Source organism: Cebus imitator, unplaced genomic scaffold, assembly GCF_001604975.1.
Source record: "Cebus imitator isolate Cc_AM_T3 unplaced genomic scaffold, Cebus_imitator-1.0 Scaffold272, whole genome shotgun sequence".
Classification (NCBI taxonomy): domain Eukaryota; kingdom Metazoa; phylum Chordata; class Mammalia; order Primates; family Cebidae; genus Cebus; species Cebus imitator.
The window spans coordinates 2464000-2490392 of record NW_016107587.1 but is presented as its reverse complement, the minus strand read 5'-3'; the positions used below and the strand labels follow the sequence as shown (position 1 = coordinate 2490392).

The 26393-nt window shown below is 49.5% G+C and overlaps 1 protein-coding gene across 5 annotated transcripts in view; it reads right to left on the bottom strand.

Moving 5' to 3' along the window:
- The window catches only part of TNS3 (tensin 3), a 315575-nt gene that overhangs the window by 91266 nt on the left and 197916 nt on the right, over positions 1 to 26393 (bottom strand). For all 5 annotated transcript variants that reach the window (XM_017500856.2, XM_037728608.1, XM_037728609.1 and 2 more), the window contains one exon: positions 24643 to 24747. In XM_017500856.2, the coding sequence (XP_017356345.1) occupies positions 24643 to 24747 (105 nt within the window). The remainder of the gene's footprint in view (positions 1 to 24642; positions 24748 to 26393) is intronic.

The following is a 26393-nucleotide window of genomic DNA, read 5'->3' as shown; positions in this document are numbered from 1 at the left end:
ACAGGCACGCACCACCATGCCCAGCTAATTTTTTGTATTTTTAGTAGAGACGGGGTTTCACCATGTTGACCAGGATGGTCTCGATCTCTTGACCTTGTGATCCACCCGCCTTGGCCTCCCAAAGTGCTGGGATTACAGGCTTGAGCCACCGCGCCTGGCCCATTGTTATGCTTTCTAAGACTCAATGCAAAATCTGCAGGATAAGAACAATATAAAGAGAATCCTGACTAGAAATGAAACCTAACAGCGACGTGGAAGTAGGGTCACTGCATGGCTGACTGCCAGTCTCGCCAATGAGAAACCAAACAGGAGCCCACACCCTGTTGTTTGCAGCCACCAAAGGCGCAGGTCCATCATTAAAGGATACCCTCCTTAACTGATAGCAGAATGCTACTGATAATATGGCTCTGGTTTGGAAAAGTGGTGTAGAAAGTGATTTTCTGCATCCAGACCAGAGAAATGACACAGCCAATTAAACGTCCATCTGTGGTTCCTGGGCATGGGCTGTAGGTGAGGTTCCTGGTGCCCTGAGCTCCTAGGGGCAGGGAGGGTGAGAAGCCCCCACCAGCTGAGGGAGACTGCAGGGCTTCAAGTATCTGCTCTGTCTCTGGCACCTGACATGATATCAGGGATGCCACTGCTATGAGGGAGGTAGTAGGGTAAGGACAGAGTTCTAAAAGGTGGGGTCCTGCTGCTTGTCTGCCCCTTCGATATTTATATATAATTAAGTAACATATTTTAACATTTTGCTTCCATCTCAAAGGAAGCATGGGGAAGTCCAAATCAACCCTTACTCTGCAAATTCAAAACCTGATCCCAGAGTATGAGGAAGTAACTCATGGGGATCCCACAGTTTTTCAGCTGCGGATGCAGGAGGAAAACCTTTCTGCATCTCAGTCCAGGGTACACCATCCTATTCGGTGTCCCCTTTCCTTCTGCACTGCCACCAGCCCCGGCCAACCAGCATCCAGGACCTCCCCTCCCAAGGGAGCCAATGATTTCCACTGGCTAGCAATGATTTCCTCGTGACCGGGTCCTAGTTAAAAATCCAACAAACATAAATATGGCCCTAAACGACTTCTGCTGCATTACACACCAGAGAGGTTTATTGCCTGGAAAAGAACCAGAAGGAAGAAAATATAGAGCATACGTTCTTGTCTCCTTGGAGGACCTGCAGCAACAGCCACTTCCTCACCCACCCTCCCTGCAGGAAATCCTTCTCTCTCCCGGTTTCTGAGAGGTGGCTTTCCCACAAGGAAACAAGAGGGTAAGAGGCACTCAGTATTTCAAAAATCAGTTTTCAAAAAATGGAGAAAACCAGAAAAAATATCAAAACATCCCTTCCATTCTTGCTGAAAACAGGCCAGCCAACGCCCACTGTGCTCCCAGGCATGCCAGCCAAAGGGACAGCTGACCTCACACTTCAGCGCCCTCCATCATCAATCACTCAGCAACCAAAAATATCAGTCGCTCATCTGTCGTGCACTGAAGTGTCCACTGGCCCTGCTTCCAACAGAAAGTTGGTTTGAAGCAAAGGAAGGAGAAATCTGATAGATTTATGAAGTGACATGGAACCTTTCCTTTTTCCGGGTACTGACACTAAGAATTCCATGTTCTATTTTTGTGACAGGTGTGCTTGAAAAGTCACTTTTCATTTCAAAAGAAATAGCAGTATCCTCCCTGCAATGTTTTAGTTTCAAAGGAGAAACTAGAAAAGTCTTCTCCATGAAAGATGGTAAGAGTTGACTAAGCACTTGCTATGATTGCTAGTCATAAATGGGGACTGAAAAGCAATATTCAGCCCAGTCCCTATGATGTTTTGGAGAACAGACCAGTCCCCTTGAGGAACAGAGAGAGGAACAAGAGATGGAGAGGGTGGTGGGCACGTTTTACGGCATCTGAACAGACAGATCAACAGAGGCAAGGGAAAGACGGGCGACATGTGAGAAGGCATGGCGGATGCTGAAGTGGCCACCCTCAGGTGAACCAGGTGAGGCCGTGGGAATTGCCGCCTTCATCACCAGAAGAACAGGGAGCATTCTGGAAACACCTCTCTCCCACAACTCAACTGACCTCCTAAGGACAAGCCCACCATGCAAGCAAGCTCCTCCTGTGCACTCAGCACACTGTCAGGCCCCAGGAATCCCACTCGGTTCCCAAAGCATTCCTGTGAAGCAGGAAACAAAGTCCGTTTTACAGATGAGAAATCAGAGGCTGAGAGAGTCTGCACCAACATTTAAGATTTTTTTTTTTACAAGCCTACAGAATGGAACACCTGAAATTTAAACTGGCCTCTCTCCAACTCCAAAACCCACGCTTTCGAAAGTTCCTTAAAAATGATGAAATTCTAATCCTAATCAATCGCCTCTATATTTCACAAAGGAAATATCTAGAGCAACACACACACACACACACACACACACACACACACATTCTCTCACACTCATATACACCTCACTCACTTTCCAGAGACTATTAAGCACTTTGTGCTTTCCTCCCTAGCTCCTAAAATGATTCATTCATTTTCGGGGACAGACTGTCACAGCCACTACAGTCATGGTCAAAGTTCTATGTTCCGTTTTTTGAAGGAAGTGCATTTCTATCCTCATGGTTAAGGGATCAGGTGCTGTTCTCAGCACGGACTCTTCAGTTCCCCCACACGTCCGTGGTACCAGCCACCCCACTGGGGTCAGGAGCCCTGGATATGTGAGAGGTCCTGCCTGCACCTGGAGCACCATGGGAAACAGGTGGCTTCTCCAGACACAGCCAGAAACTGTCCTGTCTCTAGGTCACCCTCAAATGACTCACTTGGGGCCGCCCAGCTCTACCAGTTCACCCCAAACAGTCCCAATAAGCAGAGGTAATGGATAATGTCAGCAGCCACGAGTCCCCATGGTAAGGCTCTGACATGGAGAAGATGGAGAAGCTTCGCTTTCAAGAACAAGCGCTCATCTGCAGGCAGCCTCCTGGAGGGGTCTCAAAGACCACACTGAGTGAACACTGCCAGACTCAAAGGGCTCAACTGTATCGCTCCACGTAGGTGACATTCTGGGGTGAAGACACTGTGTCTGGACACAGATGGGTGTGGTCAGGGCCAGGAGAAGAGTGGAGGCTGCAAATGGTGGAAGGAATGATTTGGGCAATAGAAATATTTGCGTCTTGATAGTGGTGGGAGTGTCACGGCATAATGTGTATCAAACTCAGACAACTGTACACTAAATAGAGCAAATTTTACTGCATTTAAATTGCACCTGAATTAAAACAACCATCGTGAGGTCAAGGCAGAAATAAGATGAACAGCAAACTAGGCCCCAACCTGAGCTGGCTCCTCTTGATCTCTTTCCTTCCTCCCCTCTTCCCCCTCCTCCCTTCCTCCTCCCTTTCCTCCTCTTCCCTCTCCTCCCTTCCTCCTCTTCCCCCTCCTTCCTTCTCCTCCCTTTCCTCCTCTTCCCCCTCCTCCCTTTCCTTCTCTTCCCCCTCCTCCCTTTCCTCCTCTTCCCCCTCCTCCCTTTCCTCCTCTTCCTCCTCCTCCCTTTCCTCCTCTTCCCCTCCTCCCTTTCCTCCTCTTCCTCCTCCTCCCTTTCCTTCTCTTCCCCCTCCTCCCTTTCTTTCTCTTCCTCCTCCTCTTTCCTCTTCTCCCTCCTCTTCCCCTCCTTCCTTTCCTCCTCTTCCCCCTCCTCCCTTTCCTCCTCTTCCCCCTCCTCCCTTTCCTCCTCTTCCTCCTCCTCCCTTTCCTCCTCTTCCTCCTCCTCCCTTTCCTTCTCTTCCTCCTCCTTCCTTTCCTTCTCTTCCTCCTCCTCCCTTTCCTTCTCTTCTTCCTCCTCCCTTTCCTTCTCTTCCCCCTCCTCCCTTTCTTTCTCTTCCTCCTCCTCTTTCCTCTTCTCCCTCCTCTTCCTCCTCTTATCCCTCCTCCTCTTCCTCCTCTTACCCCTCCTCCTCTTCCTCCTCTTACCCCTTCTCCCTTTCCTCTTCTCCCTCCTCCCTTTCCTCTTCTTCCTTTTCCTCCTCTTCACCCACCCCTCCTTCCTCCTTCTCCCTCTCCCCCTTGCCCTTTTCTCCCTTCAAAGGCCTTCCCTCCTCTTCCTAACTCCCACAAGACAAAGGAAACTCTCTCTCCCTGGGATTCCCTTTACGCCTCATTTTCGCATAAAGCAGCTTTTGACATTTCCATTGGAGTGATTCATGTGCACATCTTCCCTCCCCTTTTAGAAGCTCTGGCATCATCCAGGCTTGAGTCCTGGCTTGATCATAGCTGTGTTAACTTCAGATGAATCACTCAGCCTCTCTGTGCCTCACTTCCCTTGTCTGTAGAGAAGCAGCCTGTAGAAGGGGGTGTTTGCTGATATCAGTTCCAGGGATCACTAGGATTCAACAAGAAAGGCATGGCACACAGCAGACATTGGTCAAACCCTCCATTCTGTGCTTTACCCCTCCCTGGTCAAGTGAAGAATTCCCAGAACTCACATGTGATTCATGTGTAGGCCCTCTGGGTGCAGAGCTGAGAAACAGAGGAGTGCTCCATGAACATCTAATCAGCGAGTACACAGAACACAGGTCCACTGACTTCCCGCCTCGGGAATTACACTGAGGCATTGTTCTCTAATGTAAAGCTACGGCAAAAGGCAGTTTTAAAAAGCATATTCAAAAGTTCCGTAAGTCATTTTTTGATATGACTCAAATTGTCCCAGGCACCAATTTTGCTAACCGTCCACACCGTGCGACTTTACGGCTAAGCTGCCGGCTCAGGCTCTTACCAGCTGTAAAACTGTTTTCCCATCCACACTTTTTTTGTGTCTTTGGTGACTGACAGCAATGATGGTAACAGCAGCACTAACAAGCTAAATGGGCAAGCACTGTCTCCAGTGCACTTTGTACCTACTGCCTCATTTGAGGCTCAAAGCAAACCCAGAAGGGGCATGGATTCTCCTCTGCTGAAGCCACGAGGCTAGGGGGCTACAAGGGACCAGAGCACGCCCAGCTTTCACAGTGACAGGGGTAAGGGTGATCTGGCAGGTCCTGTCATGCGCACCCAGGGTTCTCATCACTACATCACTGCACCTCCTCTCAGCAGTGAGAGAACACTTCTTCTGGATTTGCTTAGTCAACTGATGGACGAGCTATGGCACCGGGGCTGGACTTGTGAGTTTTCCAGCAGACCATTCGGTTGATGGGTCTGGGGCTGCACAATGTGGAACAGCCAGTGGGGGTTTCAGTGTTGGTGAGGACGGGTGCTGATGGAGTGCCTGGATTTTAGGCTCCCGAGCATGGAAGTGTCCATCACCAAACCAGGGGGGCTGAAAACTAGGCTGTGGCCCAGAGCACAAGGCAGGGTTGCAAGGGGTTAACAATGAGACAGGGAGCATTCTCACTTATTCGGCCAGGGAGGGGGGTACAAGAAGCCCTGGTGGTGTCCCAAGGGTACCAGCTCCCTGGAGGCCTGATAGGTGCAGAAAGACCTTCCCAAAGTCAGGAGGCGATGTTGGAGCCAAGAGGTTTCTTCTTAAGGGGACTTGTGTTATCTTACCCATCGCATATGCAAAAATCACTCTTTTTCCCATGTGGACATTTATAATTAGAACATGTATAACCTCTCACTAAAACAAGGTTTGCTTTAATTTCAATGCAATAGAATTATGACTGCTAATTAATGATTTTTGGAGTTTTATGAAATCATTTTCTTTTCCAGAGAAAAATCAAGAGCTAAGAAATGAGGACTACACTTGGGTCTTTGAGAACACTGCTTTTCGTCTACTAAGTCAGAGACTCTATGACTTTCATATATTTCAGGATAGAATGAAATGTGCTCTTTTCCTCTGACTTTTTTTTAATATAAAAAAAAAAAAGACAGTAATAAACTCTACTCTGTAGGGACAACTCTTTCTCTCCTTAGGCAGAATAACTACATTCTAAGGCATGCTTCCCTTGGTGCATCAGTTTCACCTTGAAAGTGAACTTCTTCCCAAGCCCCAAACCAGTCCCTTCCCAGGCCCCAAACCCAAATCACCCTCTGAGCTCCCAGGAGGGGAGGCTGCCGGGGCAGCACCAGGACACCTAGCTGAGACTGCCCAAGGGCTCTGGAAAACCCCTCCCTGTGGAATAAAGCTGAGTTCCTTACTCACACTTTCTAAAAACCAGGCAGACTGCAAATTCTTGGAGAAATGCAGAGCAGAAACAAGTAACAAAAGCAAGAACTGGAGCAGAATCTTCCACACAGAAATGCCTGCCCAGCCACAAACCGCCTCTCCGGGAAGGGAAGGCGTCCCACTGTGAAGCAGCAGCGACTCAGGAGATGGGCCAGATTCCAAGCGCTCCCACGGTCTCCTGGGCGAGGTTCCGGAATGTGGCGATAAAGGAGCGCTGGGCTATGAGTGGGGCTGTGTCAGGCGTGTCCCAGACACCGCCAAGGTGCCCCCACAGCCACACTGACAGCACAGCAGGCCAGGGTGGCTCCCCAGGCAGATCTCTCACACTAGCACACCAGTGCAGGCTTGGCATTCAGCGGGCACCTATCTCAGACCTCTGACCAGGCAGCCCAGTTCCGTTTTGGGTGCTCCTAACTGTGAAAACACTGGGGCCCAAGCTCAGAGGAAAAGAGGAGGTCCTGTTGGCTATCTGAGGCCACCCAAGCCAGCCAGCCATGGAGGCAGCTCGCAGACACCATGTCAGACCATCACTGAACTCTTCCCCAAAAAGAAGTCGGTAAGTTAAAACTCCTGCAGCTTGCAAACCAATAAAGGCATTCCTGGACGAGTCCTGAGCAGCATTCCTTCTTGCCCGGTTAAAGCATCCATTCTGCTGATCATTCCACTCCATGATGCCCTCTCCTCCTGGCTAGCACCAGCTCTTTCCCTCTGGAAGTCTTGACGATAGGTAAGTCTCACCACGCACGCAGCTCAGTTTCAGGTCTTTGTAGCCTTACGGAAGCCACACAGATGCACACATGCACACACACGCACCACACACACAGGCAAACACACATGCATGCACACACACGCACGTGCGCACACACACAGACACACACACACTAACATACAAATGCTCCCTGCTTACCTTCCTTCACAACAGCCCAGCGGCTCTCTCGGTCTGCACCTCTGAGCCCAGTTTTCTCTGACGCAGCCCTTCACAGCAGGACAGTGGCATGCCAGGGAGCGGGTGTGTGTGCCACCTCCTTTCCAGCACCTGGCTTCCCGCTAGTGTACAAGGTAAAAGATCTCCTTGCCTATGCAGGGACTTTGATTCCGCCAAAAAGGCCAGGGCAATGTAAACACGAGGGTGGGGCTTGGTGCATTCAGATTGAGTGAAATTTGAACTCTGGAGGCCGAGGAGGTGGGGTAAGGAGCTCTTCCTGGGAGTCCCTCACCAGGCTTCTGCATTCACTGCTGAGCATTCTGAACTGATGTCCAGGAGCCAACACCAACCCACGTGGCTTACAAAGCACAGTTTCAGCCTCCTTTTGCTTTCTTCAAACTAACCAGGCAGAAAATCTCTGCACACATGCTCCATCTCCTGGGAGCTGTCTCTGTCTTTTATGCGGGATGTGGCTGAGAGTACAGAGTGAGTGTTCACTGCACACAGCATATTTTGTGTGGTTAGCCCAGCCCTCCACGTTCTGTGTTCAGTGTAGCAGATCCTTTTCATCTCAGACCTCATTACAATCAACGTAGGTGGGCTTTGGCCAGTGGCTTACTCTCTGCTTTGGCTCAGCATGGACCACAGTACCAAACACACGCGTGTACTCTTTAAATGAACAGAGCATGCCACAGCAAACAAGCAACAGCCCATTTTGATGTCTTCAGGTTCCCACGGCACAATGGAAACCCTTTTAAAATCACCAATCAGCCATCCAGGGGAGACAGGATATACCTGGGCTGTAAGTGCAGGCAGAGGGTAACAAGTCTTCAATAAATCACCTGAGATGGCCACGACGGCATATGTCGCTTACAGGAGGTTAAGATAAAACTCAGCACACCCTTGGGAGAAAGAATCTCTTTTACGATGAGACCTAATGCACTTATTGTGCAAGAAGTTCTATTAAATTTGGTATTCTTTAAAGGGTATTGGCTAACCCTCCTTCCTACCAAAAGAACCGAAATTATTGTTACCACTCTCAAATGACAAGATTGCTGCAGTAAAGGCAGTGACTAATTTACCACAAAATAGTTTGCTTTAAAGACTACACATCAAAAGAAAAGAGATTAGGAGCAGTGAACACAATGCAATGAATGTGTGTGTCTCTCTCCTGAGCATCCAGGTTCTTGCCAAACTGTGGCTAACTTCATGTCTAGAAATGGCCAGGGGGTCCCAGCCTCCTACAGGTTACAAATCTTAAAATCAGACCAGTGTATCACAGCACTGTGCAAGAAAAGCAACAGCCAAGGTACCTTTATCCATTTCCAACAGAAGCAGCAGGATTAGTTACATGTTCAAAAGGAGTGTTTCCTTTCATGTGGCTCTGGGTTGGGTTTGATTTGGGTGGGGTTGGGGTTTTTTGTTGTTTTGTTTTGTTTTTGGTGGCTGAGGGTGAATTTTCTCCATGTGGATGACAGCTTTGTAAATGGGCTGCCACAACGGGCACCCACTGGTTTTCCCATCCTGTTTATGTAGCTGGCAGCCGCTGAGCAGGCAGTGTCACTCAGAACGCTCGCATTTTCCACACGTTCCCTGTTAACGGGTCTTGATTACATGGAGCCTGTTCAGGCTGTTCGTATTAACTTCTTTTGAAACAACGAGGTCTTTGAAGCTTTGCTGATATTTGGCCAGAAGGCAGCGCTGTGGCTCAGAGTGTTTTGAAAGGCCCCAAGCCTTTTCACCCTGAAGGGTTGTAATTTTGTGCAGGAGGCCGGCCAGTTGCCCCTTAGTATATGCGGGTGATTGGTTCCAAGACACCAGCACCCCCCAATCCCCCTCCACCCCCCATGAGTGAACCAAATCTGTGCATACTCAAATCCTGCAGTCGGCCTTGAGGAATGTGAGTATAGAAAAAGTGGGCTCTCCATATACACAGGTTTCTCATCCTAAATACCCTGCATTTTCAATCTGTGTGTTGGCTGAAAAAAAATCTGCATATAATGGACTTGCACAGTTCAAACCCATATCTTTCAAGGAACCGCTATGTAGCTAATAAGAAAAGAGTTGCTGAGTTTCCCGAGTTATCTTTGAACATAGCAAGCGGGACAGGAGGCTGGCAGGATGTTTAGTGCCACTCCTATCTGGGACTCCCTAAAGGCAGAAGAAACTTCCAGAATGGGGAGCCAATTAGAAGGATGGGAAAAGATGTGGAAATTTCCAAAAGTAGTGGGAAAGATCAGAGGTGTAAGAATAGCCTAAGGCCGGGCCAGGTGTGGTGGCTCACGCCTATAATCCCAGCACTTTGGGAGGCCAAGATGGGAGGATCATGAGGTCAAGAGATCAAGACCATCCTGGCCAACATGGTGAAACCCCATCTCTACTAAAAATACAAAAAATAACCAGGTATGGTGGCGCGCGCCTGTATTCCTAGCTACTCGGGAGGCTGAGGCAGGAGAATTGCTTGAACCTGGGAGGCGGAGGTTGCCGTGAGCCGAAATCACACCACTGCACTCCAGCCTGGAGCCTGGCGAAACAGTGAGACTCTGTCTCAAAAAAAAAGAAAAAAGAAAAAAAGAATATCCTAAGGCCAAAACACAGGCAAGAATGTTCACAAGCAGCATTATTCATACTAGACGAAAAGTGGGAGGAGTCCAAATGCACAGCAGCTGATAAATGAGTAAGCGGAGTGTGGCGTGTCCACACAGATGAAGCCTGAACACTTAGGCTGAGTGAAAGAAGCAACTCACAGAAGACCGTGCATTGCACAGTACCATTGAGTGAGATGTCCAGAATGGGGAAACAGAGAGAGAAGGAAAGTAGCTTCCCAGTTGCCAGGGGCTGAGGAAGGGAGGAACTAGGAACGACTGCTAATGAGCACAGGGCTTCTTGTGGGGTGATGAAGATGTTCTGGAACCACATAACAGCGACAGCTGCACAACCTTGTGAACGTACTAAAAATCAATGCATTGTATACTTAAAAATGATTAGAATGGTAAATTTATATGCTATGAGTCTGATCTTAATTAATAAAAAATAAGAATATTCACAGGCTAGAAACGACATGGTTAACAAGGGCATATTTAGAAAGCAGTGGCGACCAGACCAAGGCTCACACATGCACTCAGGTTTACTGCAAAGCGTCTGGGGACAGAGGCAGGCTGCAACGCCTGGGGCACACAGCATCTAAGGAGAGAGGAGACACTCTCTCCTGTGTGCGGGTCACTGGAATAAAACCGATGCTGTGATCAGACCATCCTCTAGTGCAGGGTTCCAGGCCGAAAGAAAGCTGCCCACCTGGATCACAAGGTCAGGAGCTCGAGACCAGCCTGACCAACATGGTGAAACCTGTCTCTACTAAAAATACAAAAATTAGCCAGGCATGGTGGCACATGTCTGTAGTCCTAGCTATTCAGGAGGCTGAGGCAGGAGAATCGCTTGAACTCAGAAGGTGGAGGTTGTAGTGAGCTGAGATCGTGCCATTGCACTCCAGCCTGGGTGACAGAGCGAGACTCCATCTCAAAAAACGAAAGCTGCCCACCTAGACGGATCCGAGTGTGGCTTCTGAGGAGGCCATTACCTGCACTGCAGGTCAGAAGGTGACGTGCAGGGCCTCCTGTGAAGTCCCCCCTCACGACAAACACATGAAAGTGACATCTAAATTCACATAGCTTCTGGTAGAAAGTTAAACATGCATTGGGTCCGACTCCACTGTGCTGAGGGAAGGGCTGGATACATGCAGCAAAGAACAGGAGCCAGGGAGCTGGAGCGGCTTCGAGAGAAGGGAGAGGCCTGGCTGCCACACCTCAAGAGCTCGAGGCTTTCAAAGTTTGGTGGTAGTTGAGGGTATGTCGTGAGAAATTCTAATGTCAAAGCACCAAACTTAAAACATCAAGAGCAACACGGATCCACTGTGCTTCCTCTCCTAACCTATCTAGACGCACAGCACATGCTGTCTCCCTCGCCTGTGACCCATGTCCATGCCCCCACTGATGTGCACGCCTCTGAAATCACAGAGGCCCTACCAGAGTGGCATCCACACATCACTGAGCACACCACCCTGCCCCCCCCCAGCAACCATCCATTGCTAGGGGAGGCTCCTCCAAGCTGTCCCAGCTCTCAACACTTCTACTCCCCAGAGTATTGCCCACTCCCAGGACACAACCTCACCTGCCTTCCACAAATCAAGCGATGTCATAGCCAGCGAACTCACTCCCAGTCTGCTCTCCACCCTTCTCTGCATCCTGACTCCTGCACCAGGCACTCTGCCATGGACACACCCATGGTGCTCTCAGCCTCCTGCTCTGTCAGTCCAGTCCCTGCCAACACTGAGCTCGGCACATCGGCAGAAGGAGCATCACAGCCAGCGACCAACCTCCGACTCCTGGCTTCACCACCTAGCCCTCTGACCCCTCAGAGTGTGGTAAAGATGAAATATATTAATGCAAGCTGCGTGCTCAGAAGGTTGTGAGGCTCTTGAGCAGCACTCAGCAAGGGTGAGCTCTGATAACAACAGCCATTAGCCATGCCAGCCCTGTCCTGGCCTCTGCATGGAGCTGTGCCATCCCATTCAGCTCTGTATCTGCAGTGTCCAGCACTGCCGATGCTCAGTGAGGCAGGGAGGAGACGGAGACTGGGTCCTGAGTCCTATAGAGGCTGCCTGGCGAGCACACGGCCTCTGGTTTTCTTTGATGAGCTTCCCAGAAAGTGACACTCTGCCTTCACTCTCCAGGTGACCTACCGGAATCCTCAGACTTATGATTAACAAGAGAGCGATATCTTACATGTACAGGAATTAAGAATGAACCTCCAATACTAAGAGAAAGATGGTTTCCTTGCAGCCTCTGCCCACCTTCAGGAAAGCACCCAGAGTGCCCATCACTCCGTGGCTCCCCTGCCAATTTTCCTTCTGCCTCACCCTAGTCAGGGGCCCAGCAGAATCCCAGACTCACGGGACCTGCTACGAGTTCAGAGGCAGTGTATGGGCATTGTTGCCACCAATGAAGGACAGCTACTGATATATTGGCAGAATTCCCACAATCAATCAACTATTTTGCTAACCATTTGGCCTAATTTCAGTGAGAATATATCCCAGATCACAAATTAGCTCACATTCACACTGATAAAAATAAATACTACAGAATTTTCATAGTGTAACTTTCCATAGACTGTCACCACCATGAATCCTAAGTTAATTCTATTTCCCATGGTGGAGACTGAAAGTCCACAATGTCCAAGGGTACATTTTCCTTGTTAGGAAATCATCACTACGCACATATAAAACACTGAACACAACTGTGGCTCTTGGTATGTGGAAGAAAACTTCCTGGGGATAGTTGTCCACTCCACCTGGGCCCCATCAACTGGAGGGGGTCCCCCTGCATCCACGACAGGCAGGTGCAGGCAGAGCGCACACAGGACATTTGCTGGGGACGCCCTCCATCTGTCCACAGAAACCTGCTTTCCCAGCTCCTGGGGTCAACGGCTTTCCCTGCACTTTGCATCAGTCTCTCGGCCCCTACGGATTTAAACCTGCGCTCCCAATTCCAGCCAGAGCAACTGTCACTGGGTGTGCACCCTTTACCGGCCTTGACCTTGGCCCCCTCTCCGTGACGTGCTCTAATCACACCCCTGGCTCACACAGCAGAGTGGCCACCCTGTCTCCTACCCTGGTTCACAACCCTCCACACCAGGCCTCCCCGACAGAGAACGAGGCTCTACGAATAAGGCTGCCATGAGGCAAGGAGCCGAGGTGGTCTCGGCTTCACTCAGCCTGACGTGTGTCCCCATCCAGCACAGTGTCCGCAGGGGGAAAGCAGTGTTGTGGAAACCAGCTTTCATCCACAAAGTCGGTCAGAATTGCTCCGATCAGCAAGATAAACTGAGCTAATCTGCGGACCTCTTAAAGCTCACTTTTCTTATGTAACAGCACAAGTTGCCATTATATGAATCCTGTTTTTCAAGAAATAGTTGGATGTTACCTAAAATATCCTCTGCAATCTGTGCTATGTTAAAAAATTTCAGTAAGGAACACACCCACTAGTCTGACACCTATGCCTTCTACCTCACAAGCCCTGCACTCCACAACATCTTAGATAACAGTAACGAAATACAGCCGCATCCTGTCCTTGGACTTACAAAGAGACTAAGACACGATTCATATGCAACTGAATGCATGTTTAACATCAAGTATCTTGCTTGTCAACATTTAAACACCATTTTAATGATGTAAAGTCCCAGAATCAACGGTACAGGGCTGGAGTGCCCAACTTTCAATAGCAGAACTCAATCTTCATGCAAATCTTTATGCAGAAACCTAATATGAAAAACAGAAAAAGATCAGGGTGGGGCTGGGGCTGTGGAGGGTCCTGGCAGGAGTGGATGGAGAGAGGATGGGGCTTCTCCTTAAGAACCAACTTGGAATCCTGGAGCCAGAGGCATAGAGTTTGAGAGCTGTTGACCCCAAGAGCGTCATCACTCCCAAGGTCAATGCCAGTGCCGAGAACATCACCGTAAAACGCAGGAGAATCATTTGCTTAAAGGGAGAGTGCACGTGGATGCTGGTCTCCTAGCCCAAATGGCTGAAAGTGGCCAGAAACACGGGCCATGAGGGTGCACCTTTGTAAGGGTCCCTGTCCCCACAGGGAAAAAAGACCCAAGTCAAAGACTGTCCCATCTGCCCCTTTTGTATGAATACCTCCCTTTTCCCCTAGTCATCCACAGCCTTTCCCTCCCCTGGGAATCCCTGGCAGCTCTGTCTTGCAGCACTTCCCAAAGAAAGCAGTAGATGACACAGTCTTGCATGCATAATCTAAAAGGCCTCTGCGGACATGCCTTTAAGCCTTAAAGGGAAGAGCGTGAGCATGCACAAGTCCTCCTCTTCCAGCCAAGGGCTGAGGAAGGTAGTGAGAATGCCCAGTGGGCCAGGCACACAGGAGCATGTGCATGTGAGGAAGATTGTCTTTCTTCAGTCCAGCCTCATTCTCTCTCACAGTTTGGTTCTGTTTATCAAATACTTAAAAGTCAGCAGGTGCTCTCCCGGACTTGGCACAAGTGCAATTGCAGGCTCTACAGAGAGGCAAAATAAAGTTGCAGCCCCACCTCTTCCTGGCAATGGAGAGAAAGGTTCTGCCCAAGGAAGAAACAGATGGAAACTCACCAGGTTTGACTGAGTGCCATTCAGGCAACCTACTCATGTCAGGAGACAGGCAAAAGAACACATCTGGGAAGAGGGGCTTGACTGAGACGTAACTTGGAAAAGGGTGTCAGCAAGAACTTTGTAAGAAGAATAGGACCAAACCCTCACTATAGCAAGGTCCACACACACACACTGCTGCTCATGCTGGGTGTGTCAAATTTGGTGACTCAGGGTCCCAGGGAGACTATGGGGTTGGAGCCCTCTTCCAGGTTCACATCTCAGGGAATCCACCAGCAGAAGAACAGCCAAGGTTGTAGTCCCCACAGGTGGGAATTAAAGTCCAAAGATCCACAGGTTTGGGGAAGGAATGCAGGGCAGGGGCATGAATCATTGCATGCATGTTGGTTAAGTGGGCGGGGTCACCAAAGAGGGGTGGAGATACTGATCACAAATAGAGGAGAGTGAAAAGAGATTAAGACGCACAGCTCTGAGGCTGGGCATGGTGGCTCACGACTGTACCCTCAGCTCTTTGCAAGGCTGAGGCGGGCAGATCACGAGGTCAAGAGATTGAGACCATCCTGGCCAACATGGTGAAACCCCATCTTTACTAAAAATACAAAAATTAGCTGGGTGTGGTGGCGGGCACCTGCAGTCCCAGCTACTCGGGAGGCTGAGGCAGGGAGCTGCTTGAACCCTGGAGGCAGAGGTTGCAGAGAGCCAAGATTGGGCCACTGCACTCCAGCCTGGGCAACAGAGCAAGAATCCCTCTTAAAGAAATAAAGAAAAAAAAAAGAAGATACAGTAACTGCAGTAATATAAACAAGTCACCCACCTTCCAGACCCATCTGCATGCACAGGACACCCCATCCAGTGGGATGTTGGGAGCACCCTTCCTCCTGGAAAGCAGAAGAGGCCCAAGGTTTGTGTGCCAAGTAGGGGCTGGGGGTCCCTGAGGACCTGAGACAAGTATAGTCAACTCTCAGCACCACTTTTCACTGTCCCAGGGGGTGACACTACTTAACTCTTAAGGCCACCATTGGGACACTCATGTGGGCTGATTTCTGCAAACGTGTACGCGACGCCACACAACTTGAGCCAATTCCTCTGATTCCCATCAAATTAGAAAAGTAACGAACACTTAACGAGACGGCAGCTCAGGGCCTGGAACAACTTTCTGACTGCCTCCAATGCCACCCTCACTCTTCTGATGGGCCGTATCAGTTTTCAGTAAGTAACACCCACATGACTTGATCCTGGTTTTAACAGAGGATGAGCCTCACACTTCAGACAGGAGGAAGCCGGCACCCCCCAGGCCACTCTCTCAGGCGACATTCAGGAGGATTTGCTGTTTGGTCATGGGATCACACCTGCAAGGGAGTCCTTTGGTGTCTGTGGGTCGGAGGCTTGCAGCCTCAATTCACAATCAAGCGATACAGAGGGAGGAGAGCTGAGGCTCAGAGCAGGCCTACACGCCCATCTGCCCATTTCCGTCTCATACAACTTCAGTTGCCTGATGACAGCTGCTTTTCACTGGAGCTACCTAAGCAAGCAATGATTACGAAAACCTGATTTGGGGGCAAGATCAAAAGAAATATTCTTCTGCCTGGTGCAGAATCAAAGCATTCACAGGGTGGCGAACACCATGCAAAGCGCCCTGGAGCAGCTCTGGATGCTAGGGGCAGCACCCCATCTTGCCAAAGAGGATCCAGGCTGCAGACACAAGGCACTGTGTGTACCCAAGCACTCAGCAAAGAGCAGAGCCAGGACTGAAGGATCAATCAGGTGCCAGCAGCCCCGTCCTCCACGAAGCTGTCAAAGCTTACTTCACTTTTCCAAATCCTAAAACCCAACGATGTTTAGGGGAGAAAGTTTTCAAATCCATTTTCTTTTTTTGGGGGGGACGGAGTTTCGCTCTTGTTACCCAGGCTGGAGTGCAATGGCGCGATCTCGGCTCACCGCAACCTCCACCTCCTGGGTTCAGGCAATTCTCCAGCCTCAGCCTCCTGAGTAGCTGGGATTACAGGCACGCGCCACCATGCCCAGCTAATTTTTTGTATTTTTAGTAGAGACAGGGTTTCACCGTGTTGACCAGGATGGTCTCGATCTCTTGACCTTGTGATCCACCCGCCTCGGCCTCCCAAAGTGCTGGGATTACAGGCTTGAGCCACCGGTAACACTTGAATGGTCTCAGCTTGATCTGGCACTTCTTCCAGGCCAGCTCTGCACACTGCAGCCAGCGCTTCCTGACTCAACCTATCCTCATGGTAGCCCATTCCTGGAGCTTGGTACAGCATTCCAAGGCCACAGTATGGCCACTTCAGGACTGTGTCTTATTGTGAAGCCTGCAGAGAAATGTGAATCTCCTGTCTGCCTGCTCTAGCAACCCCAAAGCCTGGACTCTGGGAATGTTCATCAAGGTATCCACTTAAAGTGGCAGAGGCCAGGCGTGGCAATGCCACGACCCTCATCCTGCTCACTCTTGGATTGCTAAGAGGTCCTAGGTCAAGGCAAAGTCAATGACAAGAGTGACAGAGCAGGCCTTCATGTCCAACCCTCAGCCATTCTTGAAGCTTCCCTGCCGCATACCCCTTCCTCTAAATCTATAGCAGAGTCTTACTCATCTACCTCCTAGATACCCGAAGACCCCTACTCTCCATCCCTAGAGCCACATCCAAGTCCAGACTTCCCTCATTTCTTAGCTGGGGAGTCCAGAAGCCCATTCTCTACCCTCCTTCCTCTCCAGACTCTGCCTCTCCCAGGGCATCCTCCAGCCCCTTTCTTATCTTTCTGTATCCTCCAGTCACGTGGCTCCTGGGATGCTCACTGTCACCCAGCAAAGGAGCCAGGCTCAGGAAAGGAAGCTGACGTTCCCCCATCTCATGACCCATCACACACAGCACCCGTGGCTTTCTCTTGCACACACTAGCCAGGAGGAACGCACTTCCACCCCTTGAATATGCCCTGCTCGCCCATGCCCCATACCCAGAGCATGGCATGCCCTGCCTGCATTCCATACCTGCAAAGGTTGTCCTCTTTGTGAATCTCCCTGGATCGTACAGGCAAAGTGGTTGTTTCTCTTCAATTCTTTCCTAATTCCTGATACACCTCAACTGTGGTACATGGTACACCCTGTGGTAACAACTGACGTACATCTATGTCTTCCCAATTAGGGGTCTGCTCTGTTTCTTTTTCCCTGTGCCCACCCCAGCATCAGAACCATGGCAATTCCCAAGAAAATATGAGATGCATGAATATGACAAATGGTATATAAGATTAAGAAAACTCTCAAGAGTTGGAGGGAGGTATCTTTAGAGTCCTCCAATTACAACAGGCCACTTTACAGACTGGGAAAGTGAAAGAGAATGTGGTTTATGAGAGCAAGTAGAAAGTGTCCCGATGGGAGCGGACGCTCATGCCTGTAATCTCAGCACTCTGGGAGGCCAAGGTGGGTGGATTACAAGGTCAGGAGTTCAAGGCCAGCCTAGCCAAGATGGTAAAACCCCATCTCTACTAAAAACACAAAAATGAGCCAGGCACAGTGGCAGGCGCCTGTAATCCCAGCTACTCGGTGGCTGAGGCAGGAGAATCGCTTCAACCCGGGGGGGTCAGAGGTTGCAGTGAGCTGAGATCGTGCCACTGCATTGTAGCCTGGGTGACACAGTGAGACTCCATCTCAAAAAAAAAAAAAAGAAAGAAAGAAAGCATCCAGATGGGGAGTGTGGCCACTGACACAGACGCTCCAGAGACGTCCAGCGGGGAAAATGAAATGTTTGTTCTCCATGGGGCTCAGCAACATGGGGGTCCAGGGCTTTGCAGAGGCTCCCTGAAGAGTGCTGTAGGGAGAATCCTGTCTGGAGAGCTGAGGCCCAATAGTGGGGAGAAAAAGGAGGCGAGGCCATCCTTCATCACTCTGAGCCGCGGAGAGGCGGGAGTAGTGGGCTCTGTCTACACACTGCCTTCTTGGTGGTGACACTACAAATCCAGGGGCACATATGCTGCTGTGGGTATTCCCTGACACCATCCCAGCAAGTCTGATCCTGACAGGGCAGGTGTATCCTGCTAGGGTAAGAAATCCCCCACCCACAGCCCTCTTGTGTGATAAGGAGGTAGGACTCCCAGTGAGACCCAGCCTAGCCACAGTCTCAATGACAACAGTCAAGGGTATGAGCCCTGTCCTGCACGGTCTCAAACACGAGACACCCTGTGAGCCACAGCTGCCATCACCAACAGTGCGCAATGCCAGAAGGCTACCAAGGTCCCTGGCCAGTTCTAGTTTTTGATTTCTCTTTGGAACTGCTCCCTTTATCTCTACAACGGGCTCACAGGCTCTTTCGAGGATTAAGATACCATAGTGAGGCTTCCAGCAGGCTCCCACACTGTACGCCTCAGGACATTCTTCCCTCTCCTTGGGGACAGTAGCCACCCCAGGGAACACCAGCACGACCACCATCCCCCGCAGCCACCACGTGCCAGGACCACAGACCCACAGGGAGACCAGGACCATGAGTGCCTCTCTGTGCTAAAGACAGGGCGTTTGTAATCGCTTGCCCACACTGGAACGGATTCAAGGCCGGCTCCTTTCTGAATATAGAAAGCAGAATGTTGCGCTCACACATCAAAGCAGGCGCTCCCCTAACACGGGCCCAGACTGAAGGCAGCTGTGCAGGGCCCCATTCCAGGACGGCAACGACTTCTAGAGATAAATGCAGCTTAAGTCAACATTTCTGGGGTTTTTTAACCAGGAAAGGGTGGAGGTAGAAAAGGCAGGGGTGGGGTGGAAAAGAGAATACCACAATACATCATTTTTCCAGCTAAAAGAGAATGTTTCAGAGGCTGCCAAACCTTCCTTAACTCCTCAAAGCGTTGGGACAGCCCTGAAGACTAAAGCCCTGGTGGGAATGTGGCTGGGACTCTGCCTTCTACCCCCCAGGAGGTGTCCAGTCCTGGGATCTGAGCCAGACACTGCTGACCGCAGGCAAGAGCAAAGGCCGACTGGAGCAAGGGCTCGCACATGCAGCAGATGGGTCTTCCCTCCACAGAGGGGCTGAGGAGGGCTGCAGAGTGGGAGAGGGGAGGTAAATTCAGCAAGGATGAGTTTTCTATCCAAAGGTGACTGTTTTTTTTTTTTTTTTTTTTTGAGACAGAGTCTCACTCTGTCGCCCAGGCTGGAGTACAGTGGCACGATCTCAGCTCACTGCAACCTCTGCCTCCCGAGTTCAACTGACTCTCCTGCCTCAGCCTCCCGAGTAGCTGGGATTTCAGGTGCACACCACCATACCCAGCTGATTTTTGTATTTTTAGTAGAGACGGGGTTTCACCATGTTGGCCAGGCTGGTCTCAAACCCCTGACCTCAAGTGATCCACCCACCTCAGGCTCCCAAAGTGCTGGGATTACAGGCGTGAGCCACCATGCCCAGCTGGGACTGCTTTTTCTGGGAAACAGCTTCCCAAAAGGACCCAAGCCTGGAGATTCTGCAGAGCTTTGGTGGCAGGGGTGGTGGTGGCAGCCTCGTGTTTCTCAGAGAGAACTTGGAATCCCTGCAGGAGGGCAACAACAAGATCAAACGCACTTTGGAAGCTCCTCTAAGGGAAAGCAGGAGCTCAGTAAAAGGGGCCTGGAAAGAAAAGTTTAAAGATGCGCACAGATGATCGGGGAGGTGGGTCAAGTGGAAAACTCAGGCTATAAAACAATGCACAGGCTGATCCTATCACGAGAAATTGTGGCTGGGTGAGGTGGCTCACACCTGTAATCCCAGCACTTTGGGAGGCCGAGGTGGGCGGATCACCTGAGGTCAGGAGTTCGGGACCAGCCTGGCCAACAGGGCGAAACCCCGTCTCTACTAAAAGTATAAAAATTAGCTGGGTGTGCCTGGAAGTGGAGGTTGCAGTGAGCCAAGACAGCACCATTGCACTCCAGCCTGGGTGACAAGAATGAAACTCTGTCTCAAAAAAAAATGAGAAAGAAATTACATGGTATTTAGAAATCATGCGTAAAATACACCAATGACGAGTGCTTTGTCTCTAGGTAGTAAGATGGGGGTAATTATTCCTTCTTTCTTTTCAATAATTTACATCTTCAAAAAATATTGATACAAGCTTAAACGTATATATAAGAAAGGAAGAAAAGCATATAACTCACTCCATTGAATCAGGTACCCTAGACACACCCACAGCACGTGGGGATGGAGGGGATGCAGGAAGAGGGGACACAGATCCGAGGAAAGGCTCCATGCTTGTCTGTAACTCAGGAGCTGAAATTCTTAGGAATGCTCAGGCAGTGGTTCAAGGGAAGGTTGCTGAGATCCAGTTCTGGGAGAGAACTCGAATTTCACGTGATGGGTTCTGGGCTAGGCAAGGGATGGACGAGGCGCTGGGAGGAGGCTGCGCTCTCACCCACTGTTTCCATGAGGCATGTGGGCGTGACTCTGCCTATAAAGGGAGTCTCTACTGCTTTATGAAGCCTGGAAACCCTCAGAGAACATGATCCCAGAGCCCCTTCCACGCCTCTTTTGTAACTGGTTATCCTGGTGTCCGCTGGGTCCAGAGCAGACACAGCCATTGTCTCATGACAATGAGCACTGACTCCAAGCTCTCAGCCGCTGACCCCTTAGGGGACCGAGGGAAGCTGCAAGTCCCCCAAGTGGGTGTCTGTCACCGTCCGGGCTCAGCACCCATCTCCTCTTCCTCGGGGATGACTCTTGCGTTTTCCCCTGGGAAACTGCCCTTCTTCCCTCCATGCATGCAGCCTGCGGGAGTGCACACTGCCCACTTGAACCTAGCTCATCCCATGACCCAAGCAACGCTACGCATTCCTGTCTGTCTTCCAGGAATCTGAACATAAGGAGAGCAATGCAGCGCTGAGTGCTGGAGCCTGTTATCCTAGTGCTGGTCCCTGCAAAGACTCCCCGGGGGTGGCTGCCCAGACCACAGAGCAGCTAGCAGTGGCATTGTCCCTTCCAAAACCTCCACCAGCTGATGGCTCTGCTTTTGACTCTATATGCTATTCCATGTCCTCCCAACAAATGCCTTTATTCCCCCCACATTTCCTGAAGTTAATTTAAAGATCATTTATCGATGAAAAAAACTAACACAATTCCAAGGGTTCAGGGCAGTGTCCGCCCGTGGATATGCAGAAGACAAGAACTGTGGACCCTGAAAATGTGCACTAGAAGTAGCAGCAGTGACAAAGCAGGAAAGCAGCAGAAGCCCTGGCCCTGGAGAACCTGTGAGACAGCCAGGTAGGATGATTCTTCTACAACACACTTCATTCTTCCACAGCCCCCTAAGTGCCCTGTTTCCATGGAGCAAAGTTAGTCCGTGGAAAAGCAAAGATTCAAAGTGTAGAAGCACGAACTTTCTGACCCACTCCACTATTGCACAGGAAAGCTGTGAATCCGGCTGCAAAGTGTGCGTGGCTGCCTTGGCACCCTATCCGACTCCTCGCCCCCCTACCTGGGAACCACTCTCTCTGGGTGTCCTCTCCACTCTCCCCTGTTCCTTCTCAATTTCTTTCCAAGATTCCTGTGCACCCATTCCCGACTGGCTCCATCCTTTGCATGGCGATGCCAGACCTTCTCTGATAGCCCCTAGACCAAACACTCTATGACACAGAGTCCGGAGTGGATGCCCAGACCATCACCTGCATGGCTCCAGTGCCTCTAAGGCGCAATCCACAGCACAGTCTCCTAGCTGCTCATACCCCTGGCTCAAAAGACGCTTCATGAAAAATGCACCAGTGGAAATTGTGATTTGTCATATCAGGGCCTTAGATATTTAAAGTTCAATTGCCTCTCTAATCATTCATTCAACAAACATGCATTGAGTAGCTGCTATGGACTGAATATTTGTGCCCCCCTAAGATTCATACATCAAAACCTAATCCCCAGTGTGATGGTATTAGGAAGCAGGACCTCTGGACAGTGCTCAGAGCATGGGGGTGAAGACTCCTTAAGTGGGATTGGTACCCTCAGAAAGGGGGCCCCAAGCAGCTCCCTCTCCTCACAACCACATGGAGGCACAAGAAGGCAGGAGTCGGCAACTAGATGACAGCCCTACCAGCATCCTCCAGGCTGGCTCCCTCATCTTGGACTTCCCAGCCGCTCAAAGTAGGAGAGATAAATGTTGTTAAAGTCACCCAGGCTATGGTCATCTGTTAAGGCACAGTGAATGGACTGAGAGGGCCCTGAAGTAAAGTATTTCCCTCTGTATCTTCAGGAAACACTGCCGGTGGTTGAGAGTGTTTAAGACTGAATTCTGTGCATTTTACCCAGTGATAGCGGCAAGTCCTCAACACACACCCTCACACACATACTTCCATACATTCTCCGTAAAGTTTCATGTAACCCCAAAGGGTGGTGAACACTCAACTGATTTTCCTCCTGTTTATATTTTTTCTACAGAAAATCAACGCAGGTCCTTCACCACCTGTGAGTGATGCGGCCACAGGCACCCAGCTTTCACTTCCCCAATTGTGAGGTGGGAAGAATAAAATCTGCCCTGCAGGGAAGTCACAGGCTCAGCTGGGAGCCAGCTTGGGGACAGGAGCAGGGCACTCAGGGAGGGGCTGAGCACAAAGCTGTCCTCCGGAGCATGCTCTTCACAGGAGCTGGGGCTCCTCCACACTGTCCACTGGGCTTCACTGCTCCCCTCTTATGGCATCAGCACAGAGACCACCCACCTGTGTTTTAGAATCCCTGCCTCCCTCATGGTCAATAACCCTCCAGGCGTGTCCCTCCCTTGGCAAGCAAAGAACCTCCCACCATCACGAGAATGTCCTTTCACAACACCCTCAATGGTGCCAGGCTCCCCGACTGTGCTTCCCTGGTCTCCAGGAGACTTGGCATAGCTGCTGATTAATCACCTCACAACGGAGCCCTGCTCGCTGGCTCCCAAGCAGCAAGGGACCTCTCTGGTCAAATCCACCCTCCTCAGCCTGGCATTTAGGATTCTAAGTCAGCTGTCCTCAGAGGCCCCGTCCAGCTCTCCAAATTAGCTCCTTTCCTCATTTCGCCTTGAGCTGCTTATTCACACACTTCACCAGCCACCGCTTCACCCCTCTCTCCTCCAGAGGAAAACATCACCACGTGATGGACAGAATACAGCTCTGCAAATGCAAACAGACGCTACTGGAAAAAGAGCTCTGTGATCAAAAGTTTGACAACCCTTGTTTGAGAAAACTTAATCATTCGCACAGCTTTAAGATTCCAATGTACACTGTGATCTCTAGAGAGACAATGTATAGTTTTCTGAAAGTTTTCAGCTACGTTTCTTTCAATGTGCTGGTTATCTGGAAGGACTGGTGTGCTGAATAATTCACACCAGCAAAGAACACTCTGTTTAGAGGCCACAGCAAGGCTCTCCCCCTCCACAGCACTTTGCCCACTAACCCCAGACTTCATCTGTGTTTTAATGCCCTTACCATCAACATCCATCTGTGGGTCTCCACTTCTGGTCCAGGTGTATTTGGGTTGCTACAATTCCTTGAGTTGAAATTCCATCCCACAAGGCCTATGAAGGAGCAAGCTCCTCCCCAGCACAACAGCGAGGAGCTGTGTGCCGCCCTGGGACACACAATTGGCGTCCTTCCTCACTGACCACAGACACCACCTTCCTGGAGTCATGGGAAGCTCAGAGATCCACAAAGACAGGGAGCTACTGTGGTTCTTTCCACAACATTTGCTTTTAGCTATTTTACATCTGGATGTAACTAATTCGACAAAAAGTATTTTAATTTCTTTCCCAAAGCCAGTCTGATTCTTAGTCAGTGGCTGAAAAAGGTAAGAGATCAGCATGATGTGCCAGGAAAAGCCTCAGTTTCCCCCCTTTGAAATCAACCTCCAGTTGTGTGTTGCGGAGATTCCAGCACACAGCTGCCCCTTCCTTCCTTTCCTCCTTCACGCGCCTAATGGTGCTCCAAAGTGCACGTTCCACGGTGAACAGAGAACATGTTTGGGTGAGATGGTCTCATGAAAACAGCGATTTAAATGCTACAGCCATAAATCAGGAACACTAGACTAACAAGCAAACAGAAATACAAACAAAATGTCTGTTGCATGTAGGGGCTGAACAATAGTAACTAGGTTGGCTGTGGCCAGCGCTTGGCCTCCCCATATGCGAACAGGAAGGGAGGGAAGAAGGGGGAACGATCCCTGGTGTTATACATACACACAAGTTCAGGCCAAGGGGCTCCTGGTTATAACTTCACTGACAGCTCATCCCACCGTTACAGCTTCACAAAAAGCCCTGACCCAAACTCACCACACCTTATTCTCAAGAAGACCCTCAAAACTCATAACTATGTCACACAAAGGTGTAATTCTGCTGGACCTCTGGAGGATTTGCCTCTTCTGAGCAGACTGCAAAATATGTCAGCTCTTTGAGTAGGCTGTCTTCCCTGTGCCCTTCTCCTCCATAACTGACCAGGAGATGACCACACGCACCTTCTCCATCTGCACTGAGGTTCTCGTACGAGTCCCAGCGTATCAGTGGGTCTGCCGTGTTGTAGTCCACAATCACTCCGTGGTCGTTGTACAAGTGTTCGGACCCTGGACAGGACACAGGCAGCAACGTTAGTCCCAGTGAAGCCCAGCACCTCTGTCCACCTGACTCCACCATGAGGGCAGGCGGGCAGCCTGACCTGAACAGGGAAGAGAAGCCTCTCCATTCTCCGCCCTCCTCCCATGAGCCACGGCGCTAATCAGAGACCATAGAGGATTTTCCACAAATAGAACCATGGTTAAAACCAGTAGGGGGAAGGGATAAGTAAGCACTGATCTTTCATCCACTGTGTACCAGACTTGGACACTGAGTGCCACTTCTGCAAAACAGGAGTCTTCAGACCACCTCACTGATATGGACACAGAGGCCCAGTAAGCTGTGTCTGAGCCTCAGAGCCCACAAATTTGGGCTCCAGGCTCCCAGAGCCACACTCCTCCCTTCAAGCCTTTCTAAGAATACTAAGGGGATTTTTAACATACAAACCATGCATTTAAAGGTTTTTGCCTAAACCTATGACAATGAGCACAGAAAAAGCATGATTATTTCCATAGCTATTAAAAAGGGAAACAAAACTCCGATGAATGTGGATCTTGGTGATGATCCGGGCAATTCACCTTGATGATAAAGGCATCGGTTTCTTTTGAAATATATATTTTTAGGGAAAAAACACGTTTTATACATAATACTTGCAGCCTACTATGCTTCTAATTCTCTTTTTAAAATGCTGTTTACTTTGGGGTTAATGATGAAATCAAGAGGGAAATTTAAAAATTCCTTGAAATAAATTATAATAGTGACACAAGGTATCAAACCTCTGGAATACAGCAAAATCAGTGCTAAGAGGAGAGTTTACAGCACTAAATGCCTACATCACAAAGTCTGAAAGATCACAGAGTGACAACCTAATGTAAACCTCGAGGAACCAGAGAAGCAAGAACAAACTAAACCCAAAGCTAGTAGAAAAAAAATAGAAAACAAAAATCAGTGAAGAACGAAATGAAATTGAAACAAAATAAAATACAAAAGATCAATGAAACAAAAAGCTGATATTTTGAAGAGATAGACAAAATTGATAGACCATTAGCTAGGTTAACCAAGGAGAGAGAAGATTCAAATAAATTCAATTCGATATGAAACTGGAAACATTACAACCAACACGAAAGATCATTTGAGACTATTATGAAATGTGTATAATATTCTCAAATGATCTCTCGTGTTGGTTGTAAAGTTTTATGTATATAAATTAGAAAATCGAGAGAATATTGGTCAATTCCTGGACACAGACAACCCTCCTTGATTAAATCAGGAAGAAATAGGAACCCTGAACAGACCAATAACAAGCAGTGAAAATGAATCAGTAATTGTTTTTTATGCCAATAAAAAAGAACCCAAGGCCAGACAGATTCAACGCTGAATTCTACCATCCATTCAAAGAAGAATTAGTGCCAATCCTTCCAAACAACTTCAAAAGACTGAGAAAGAGGAATCCTCCCTAACTAACTCATTCTATGAAGCCATTATCACCCTGACACCAAATCCTGGAAAGAATATAACAAAAAAAGAAAAAAAGGAAAGAAAACCACAGACTAATATCCCTGATAAACATAGATCTTCAACAAAATACTAGCCAACTGAATCTAACAGCACATTAAAAAGATAATACACCATGATCAAGTGGATTTCACCCCAGGAA